The sequence below is a fragment of the Xylocopa sonorina genome, chromosome 1 (assembly GCF_050948175.1).
Source record: "Xylocopa sonorina isolate GNS202 chromosome 1, iyXylSono1_principal, whole genome shotgun sequence".
Lineage (NCBI taxonomy): Eukaryota > Metazoa > Arthropoda > Insecta > Hymenoptera > Apidae > Xylocopa > Xylocopa sonorina.
The window spans coordinates 17,262,051-17,270,511 of NC_135193.1; the positions used below are offsets into that span (position 1 = coordinate 17,262,051).

The window sequence follows — 8,461 nt, forward strand, 5'->3', positions numbered from 1 at the left end:
ACATGGGCATTTCCTTCCATTTTTTTTGTTTATTTTTTTCTAACTCGAAGTTCTATGATTAAGTAAAACTAACATTTATATATGTGTATATACATATCCACATATATGCATATATATAAATGTTATCTAAAATGTTTAATGGCTTGATTACACTGATCATACTCACGAAACAATCATACCGCAATCAACGCATTCTTTCCTTTCTTCATAGTATGTACAAACTATATAATCTTCAATAGTACTTTTGGATGATTAAACAAGTGAATAAAGTATACAGCTACACGTGTAATTATATCCGTTCACTGTTGCTTTATTCCTTTTTCTTTTCTTAACGTCTCAACGTACATTGCGTTTTAAATAATTCTACTCTTTTAAAAAATTCTATTGTGAAATCAAATATCGCCCCTTCATAGTTCTTTAATACTTTTTTTTTTATTATTAGGTATATTCAGTAGCTGCCTCACTGATACAGTGAGTCACAGCAAAGTCCATTTAAAGTGTGACTTAGTGTTTTTTTTTCTTTTCTCTCTTTTTATAGTACACCTTAGGTTTAATAATATTATATTTAACAGAAATAATTCGTTTAAAAAAATATAACATTTTTTTTATCATGTGTGGCAAAATACTTAAAACGTTTCGTATAATATATCTTTACTTAGAGCAAAATTATTTAGAGAGTGAAATATATAAATCTATGTTACTTGAAATATCCATCTTTGGCAAATACATTTTTAAGAAAACATTATATATATATATATGTGTGTGTGTATATATATGTATATGTTATTGCGCACACATGAACATAACGAAAATATACCAGGGTATTTTGTGCTGCAAATAGTTTGGTTGAAGGTCCCATTCCCTTTTAAACTTACTCGCTATGGTTTCGCTTTTTTCTTTTCTTTTTTCCTTTTTTTTGTTAACGAGCGTAGAAAATGAGGACAGGGTCGAGGGATCATCGTCTCATCGTTTAGACAGCATCCTAGTGTCTATTGTCAGTAACAATAATAATCCTAGATTAAACACGCTAACGGTCTTGCAGCTCGATCTCTAATAAACCTAATTTGTTGATTAATCCAAACTATGCTACCAAGTATGATGTAAATGTAAATTCCTTGAAAGAACGGACCGCACGTCCTGTGTGAAACGAAGTGCATCCAAAACTGGAAGTAAACTTAATAGAGCAGTATCTCCCGCGTCGCTAAACCATGATTTTATTGGAATTGCGTTATCTGCGATAACAGAAAGAAAGTAACGTACGTTTTAAAATATTGCTGCCTGATGATACTTGATACATTCTTTTAAGTCTACAAACGCAACATCTGGCATGAAACGATAATTTTACAATATAACATCCAAGAAAATTTCATTACACACAATTAATACTCTTTCTTATGAAAGTTAGCATACTTATCAAATTTCAGGTACATACGTTGTCAAGCGCAACATATACATAGTATAAAGTTTAAGTTGTCATTTTCTTGAATGCTGCATGGAGAGATGATAAACTTCGAATATGTAAAAATAAAATCTAATTTTTAAACTAGTACCTGATACACAGGAATTATTTAAAAAAATTATTAAAACAGTCGAAAGATATTAGTTCGTTGCCGATTCGGCGTTGTGTCCCGTGTTTATTCAAGTGGAGGAGCATTGGCAATTGAGCATATTTTAACATCTATCCATAGGCCTGTATTCAGTGCTTGCTTACAGAACATCAACGCTGATAGCTGCAAATAGATACGGTTCTCAATAAAATTAATCTCGACTTTCGATTTTCTTATTTGTTTATCCAGCCAAACTATATAAAATATAAAAATCTAAGAGCTAAACAGCTTCAAATTAAATTATAAAATACACCAATACTTTTTATCATTAATGCAACGCCGTTTATTTAAAATAAATACAACGACAATGTATCAACAGTAGCAGTAAATATTATAAACACATAATATTAGCAGTAATAATTAGCAGTAAATTTATGTATATATATTACGTATATATATTAGTAGTGGAAACAGAGAGAGTAATTTTAATAGTTAAAATTAAACATTTTGAAAAATATTTTAAGTCATAGCTTTGGTGTTTTATATTATCTTACGAGATAAGTATCGTAATGATTGAATTATTTAGTATCGGCGGTATAAACAGTATAGGGAAACGCGAATCTGTATTTCTAAATGGATGAAAGTAAATATCTGAATTCCTAGAAATTGCAATCAGTATACAAAACCTATATTTTTATTAAAGCATACAAGCATCGTAATGTAAATGTATAATATTATTTACGAGTTTAATTTCTTTACAATCTTATTTAACAAACTTATCAAACAATATCGATCAAACATTCTTTTAATATTTTCACTTTGGAGATAAAATTATTTCACTACCGATAGTTGTGCACGTGTAAGCAAGTTCTGGCTACAGGTCATAATATATGAAATACATGATACACAGCAATAGCATTTGAACTGTTAACGTAAGATTATGTAGATAGATACTAAATTATATACTGATTTCCATTTCATCTTTTACTAATTAGTTGTACATTTGCAAGAATTTGCACATTAATATTGCTGTGTCATGCCATACTAGTCGTAAACACAATTAAAAGTTTAACAATATACGATTATTTTTAGTATGTGTATAAAACAATTAAAAAAATTATTTAAATTGTTATCTCTTAAACCAGACAACTACATCACAATTCATATTATTGAAGGAAAATAAATATTAGGTATATACTTACGAGGATATGCTCTGTAGGCTCCAGGACTATTATCAAGTATAAAGACTGATGCTAGATCTGAACAAATTGCAGACAGATCTTTAGTATAGGAACCCATTTCTGGTGTACAATGTTGTCTATAGTATCTTCTTCTTAGGATACCCCTGTTGTTATCTAACTTTTCTGCTACAGCTGCTCCATAAATTTCCATGGAAGCAGTGAAGACCACTAGTTCATACCTGAAAAGAGAATGGAATTATATCTATTATATTTCGTTCATTACAGTAAAAGTACCAATTGTTCATAACAAATACAACCTCTTGTCTAAAACCATAATGGATACCAAGATTGAATTTTAATTTAAATGAAAGTTAAGTCCAACAATGAAACTTACCACTGACTAACAATATCTAAAAAGAAGTCCACGTGTGGTCTTTTGTGGACAAAAAATCTGACTGGATGTCTGTCGATCTTCACCTTAAGAATAAAGTCTGGAGGTGTACCAAACCTAACTGTTGGTCTTGCTACTCCGTCGTGATGGGAGTGAATTAATGTTTCATCTAAATCCAATACTAATACTTTCCTCTTAACTATACCTGCAAAATACTTTGGTTATATACAAACAGTAATACCTTTTAGTAGAAGGTATAACATATTTACTAAAACATTAACAAATACTCACTAAGCCTATGCCTTGACAATGGAGATAGTGGGAAGATCTCGTATTTAACAGGTTGCATTTGTGATATCTAAAAAATTGATCAACTATGAATACAGTTGAATTTTATGAAAACAGATAAGCAATGGGAATAATGATTAATTGCCATGTGCTGATAAAATATATTTTTACAAATGAAATACTAGGCATATGTAAAATTAAAGAATGAGGGATAACTGTAAAAAATCCATTAACATTAGAATAACTTGCTCTTTATGATAAATGATTATCATAAAATATAATAATACTACTTCAAAAACAAATTGTTGAAAAGTTCAAGAAACAAAAATTAATGACACATATATTTATTACACGAGGTTATATATATTATAAACTAAAGGATAAGATAAACAGTGCAAAACTGAAGAAATTTCAATCATCAGACAGAATATTTGAATGCAGTCAGCGATGCATCACGGAACACGTTGTATTGTGACAACAAGATCATGATAAATATTCACTGGAACCGGCAAAAATTTTCTGCAAATAGGAAAACATAGCCCAATATATTCAGTGGGAAGACTAGCACAATATCGAAAAGACATTATGTTATAAAAATCGTGAAGCAAAAGAAAGCTGATAGAGGCGCGAAGCACCTACTTACGGCTCTAACCTGCTTCTTCAGGAGAAAGAAGACGCATGTCCACACACGGGAGGCCATCAAGAGAAAAGCTCTCATCCCCATCTGCAATTGCTTCAGCATCTCTACTGATCTCCTCACCGGGCCGAAGTCCGGTAACACTTTATCTCCAGTCTCGTCACGTTAGGGTCTCTTTTACCCTTTTCAACACTCCACTTCACGTTCAAGTATCATACAAACTTTATCGTAAACAAACGTCTTTTACGCGAACAGGAAACATGGAAACTGAATATTCAGCAACATTACGAACCTTCCGTGTATAATAGCGCGTGGCACGTGCGAAGAGAATTTTCCATATCTTGTCATGTTTTGGTAAAAAAATTACGGACAAAATCTACACACGTATCTTTTTCACACATACCACGCAGTGGTCGCCATCTTTCGCACATCGACCCAATTTTTCCATGCGCTCAGCTAGCGCGCATGATGTTCTGAAAATTCTATTTTACGTCCATTTACACGGAGTTTGGATTTTCAGCGAGTTCAATGCATAAGGGGAAATCGAGAAACCCAAAGAAAAAGTTAATTGCATATACTGCAAAATACAACTGAATAATAATCAGCAGAATAACGATCGTAGATCTCACAAACAAATGTTGAATTTTAAATATTATTTTTTCATGCTATTACAGATGTACACAGCATGTAAATAACTGTGATTAATGTTGTTAAAAGTACCGGCACACTGTGTACTATATATCATATGCATCAGTTATAAGTTAGTAGGATCAAGATAACCAGAAACGAAAAAAGAATTATCATTTTTTTATCTGAAATAAAAGTGTTAGCTGCACAAAATTAATACTAAAGCGTTATACTCAGCTTCTGTTATGGCTAAAAACCAAACCACGCGGTCACTTTTCTTTTTTGTACAAAGATAGCTTTATATTTTGTTCTTTTATTACTATATTTCTTTTGATTAAGCAATGTTACTAAAATTCACTAGATGTTTGTCAATTTATTCTACTGTTTTTGAGCAATATTAATTAAACGACACGAATCGTTGCTTAGTAGGAACTTGGAGAAAATGTTACTACTTGCTTTTAATCCATTTTCTTCCTTAATTAACAGAACTTACCGTAAATGTAGAAATATAAAAATAACTTTCTCCGGGGCCTGTAAATTGCATTTATATGCATTTAAAGATACATATGTACTGTGTATATATGAGCAGCATTATAATTATATTATTGTCATATTATTGGCTTGCATTTTCAAAATTTCTGTCAATTTGATTGGTTAAACGGTAGTACGGCTCTCTTTTTAATCTTGGGAGTCGGTTTTAACGTATCTGATTCCTCGGTATCCACCAATCGGAAACGAACATCGGGCAAAACGAAAGAAAGCGTCGGTATTCTACGATGTTACCAACTCGCAGGTATAACAACGGTATCAACCTTAAAATCTAGTATGACGTTTATTATACAAGCAGCTGCTTACGTTATATCAAAATACTGTGCTGTTAGTGATCGGCTTGAACGGTTAAATTAAATTTCGATTGAATCAAGAAAAGAGCTATTAGTGTTACATTTAACGAGTTGTATATCACCAAGTTGTAAGAGGCACAATGACGGATCTAACAGAGTTACGAATGAACGTGGCCGCTCTGAAACGAGTAGACCCCTACGTGAAGGATATACTGGAGACTGCGACGCACGTTGCACTTTATACTTTTAATGCAGATAATAATGAATGGGAAAAAACCGATATTGCAGGTGCTTTATTCGTATATTCGCGACATGGCGAGCCTTATAACAGTGTTCTTATCATGAATAGGTAACATACATATACATATACATATATATATATATACACGTATATTTACGTATACGTATTCACATTTTTAATTTTTAATATTCTGGATATAGTGATTGATTATGATAATAGTTGAATTTGTATAAATAATACTATATGTTAATACATTTAATAATGTTAATATTCCGAAAAGCATGGTTTGGTTAAAGGCATTGAACATTTTAATATTTATAATTTTATTCCAAAGGGTAAACTATTTTTGTATTTAGTTTTTCTTAATACAACAAATCAATATGTACATGCATCGCAATTAACATATTTTTTTATGCAAAGTAAGGGTATATATTAAGCGAATTGTTTGCATTATGGATTTTTACAGATTAAATACAAATAACTTAGTTGAACCAGTTACGCAGGGTTTAGACTTACAACTTCAAGAGCCCTTTTTACTCTATAGAAATTCTAGATGCAATATTTATGGCATTTGGTTTTATGATAAAGACGAATGTGTACGCATTGGTGCGATGTTGAATAAACTTATCAAAGAATCTGAAGAGACCCGCAAAGCTAGTAATAAACCTGCTGTTAATATTAAGGATTCCGGATCTGACATGAACATATTTGATATATTCAGTATGCTTAGCAAAGCTCAAGAAAATTTTAATACAAACAGAAACAATAGTAGTAACAGTGGAGGAGGTACCAGAGAGGGGCTTAGTTCCAAGTCTCCTCTGGGTACTCCTACAACGGATAACGTATCTGGACCACTGGCTGCTCCATTAGGTCCTGATGTTACTTCACAGAGTGTGATGGACTTTTTTGCAAAGGCAAAAGTTAGTAACTATTACATGCATGATCAACGGTGTTTACTATTTTGAGATCAGTGGCAAGAATATGTTGGTTCTTCAAAATTTTTCAGGTTAATACAGGACATTTCAAGACTGGAGATCAGCCTACTCCAGGGGGTACTGTTGCAAATGAAAGTAAACCTTTGCTTGCACGATTAATGTCATACCCAGCAGCACATACTGTAGAACATATTGAAAAACAGCATAGATCTATAACTCCTCAACCGGCTACACAACATCAGTCTCAAACGACTCCGACTGCTATAATGACCGCTAATAATGCTGGCAGTGCTACAGCATCAAATAAGTCTAAAAGACGTAGCAAGATAGCTATGACATCTATACCTGCACCTACAATGCCGGAGGTACAACCATCTACCAATCAAAGTACTACTGATACAAATGGTACAACAGGATTTCTCAGGATACAATCACCAACAAATGTACCATCATCTGATTCAACAAATCACGAAGCCTCAGATATTATTGCTTCCAGTAGTTCAAATCCACTTGTATCTTTGTTTGCTCAGGCACCTATAACAACGGTGAGTGGAAGTGTTTGCCAATTCGTGTTAGGTTGTGCGTTTGTATAGTTTTCGAGGTACAAGTTTTGAGAATTTCTTTTCTTTTTTTTTTTTTGTTTTTTTTTTTTTAAATTGAATTAGGCACCAGAGGATATTATTACGGCACCTACATTATCGGGAAGAGGATCGGCACCAGCGTTAATCCCGCCGGTTATGTTCGCGGCCCCTAGTCCACCTGAACCTTTAACTAGACCAGTAGAACCACTGACGAGAAATCAGCTTCTTCAGGCTTTCAATTATCTGCTAAGAAGCGATCCGGATTTTATCAACAAACTTCACGAAGCTTATGTTAAATCGTTTGGCGAAATACTATCCTAAAGCTACGATCTGTTAACTGGTGTTATTGAAAACCCGTCATGCGGGTTGTGACGGTCGACTGATTATTTAGCATCGAGCGAAACTTAGTATGTCTATGTTACGTGTACATAGGTGGAACACACAGTCCTGCTCGAATTTCAACTGAATTTGACTGGTAGCCCAACGTTTGGGAAGAACAAAATATAGATACAAATGAAGATACATACCATAAGCAGTATTTTTATAAGCTAATACACTTTTTCCCAAGAAAAGAGATGGAATGGACCGTGGATACGTAACAAGGTATAGGCCAGAGCGTGAAATGGTAAAAGGGACCGGAGACTAGAAATGTGAAAATTGTACGATTTTTAAACTGTGATGCCAAAACTTTATATTATACTAACGTTTTATGGTTAATATTTCGAAACGGAACGAGACAAATTTTTCTGAGCCGATCAAATGGATTACCTATTTTACAGAATAATGACATACCCTCCCTATATATCGGGTATCGATATGGTATGTGTATGTAATGGAATAAAAAAGGAACAAATAAATAGAGACCGGTTACTGAAAAATTATTTCAATATATTTTAAGTCGATCTTCGTATCGATTTATCCCTCATAAGTAACACGTGTTGTAAAACAAAATCGTGGTACATATTTAATAATATATAATTATCGTATAGTTACGTCATACTATCACAATATAATAATATTTATATGGAATACGATTATTATGTGAGAAGTACATAATGTACCAGAATAACAATTTTCCGGAAGAAGGTATTCTACACGATTGAAAAAAAAACAAACAGATATCTCAGACTTTCAATGTTCTTCGTTTATTTTTCCATCAATATCGTTTCTCGATGGAAAAAGCAATTATTC

At 32.7% G+C, this 8,461-nt stretch overlaps 2 protein-coding genes across 4 annotated transcripts; one reads left to right on the forward strand and one right to left on the reverse strand.

Annotated features, from left to right (window-relative positions):
* Positions 1 to 47: 47 nt before the first annotated feature.
* Positions 48 to 5,097, reverse strand: Dd (CTD nuclear envelope phosphatase 1-like protein dullard). Of its 3 annotated transcripts, XR_013102064.1 has the most exons (6): positions 4,051 to 5,097; positions 3,411 to 3,477; positions 3,123 to 3,324; positions 2,750 to 2,967; positions 1,551 to 1,730; positions 1,095 to 1,232 (listed from the first exon to the last, which is right to left on the reverse strand). XR_013102064.1 is itself a non-coding variant. In XM_076898689.1 (5 exons), exons 1-5 carry the CDS (start codon positions 4,147 to 4,149, stop codon positions 1,087 to 1,089), a joined length of 723 nt encoding a protein of 240 aa, XP_076754804.1. In that variant the 5' UTR covers positions 4,150 to 5,091; the 3' UTR covers positions 48 to 1,086. The 3 variants fall into 3 exon arrangements, 2 of the variants coding, with proteins under 2 accessions (XP_076754804.1, XP_076754796.1); XM_076898689.1 differs by lacking the exon at positions 1,551 to 1,730 and having other exon boundaries at positions 48 to 1,232; positions 4,060 to 5,091; XM_076898681.1 differs by lacking the exon at positions 1,551 to 1,730 and having other exon boundaries at positions 48 to 1,232; positions 4,051 to 5,091.
* A 327-nt stretch (positions 5,098 to 5,424) lies between these two features.
* Dcp1 (decapping mRNA 1) lies at positions 5,425 to 8,385 on the forward strand. Its single transcript, XM_076898638.1, has 4 exons — positions 5,425 to 5,862; positions 6,221 to 6,674; positions 6,761 to 7,234; positions 7,355 to 8,385. The coding sequence occupies exons 1-4, from the start codon at positions 5,654 to 5,656 to the stop codon at positions 7,589 to 7,591; spliced, it is 1,374 nt and encodes a 457-aa protein (XP_076754753.1). The 5' UTR covers positions 5,425 to 5,653; the 3' UTR covers positions 7,592 to 8,385.
* Positions 8,386 to 8,461: the final 76 nt, after the last annotated feature.

What these genes read in the sequence shown, in the direction of transcription:
- Dd (XM_076898681.1), bottom strand. Translation starts at nt 4,149, where the DNA reads ATGCTGAAGCAATTGCAGATGGGGATGAGAGCTTTTCTCTTGATGGCC. An exon ending in TTAGATATTGTTAGTCAGTG is followed by an intron (nt 2,968 to 3,122) that starts GTAAGTTTCATT and finishes TTCTCTTTTCAG; the next exon opens with GTATGAACTAGTGGTCTTCA. An exon ending in AGCCTACAGAGCATATCCTC is followed by an intron (nt 1,233 to 2,749) that starts GTAAGTATATAC and finishes CTGTTATCGCAG; the next exon opens with ATAACGCAATTCCAATAAAA.
- Dcp1 (XM_076898638.1), top strand. Translation starts at nt 5,654, where the DNA reads ATGACGGATCTAACAGAGTTACGAATGAACGTGGCCGCTCTGAAACGA. An exon ending in ACTTTTTTGCAAAGGCAAAA is followed by an intron (nt 6,675 to 6,760) that starts GTTAGTAACTAT and finishes AAAATTTTTCAG; the next exon opens with GTTAATACAGGACATTTCAA. An exon ending in CTCAGGCACCTATAACAACG is followed by an intron (nt 7,235 to 7,354) that starts GTGAGTGGAAGT and finishes AAATTGAATTAG; the next exon opens with GCACCAGAGGATATTATTAC.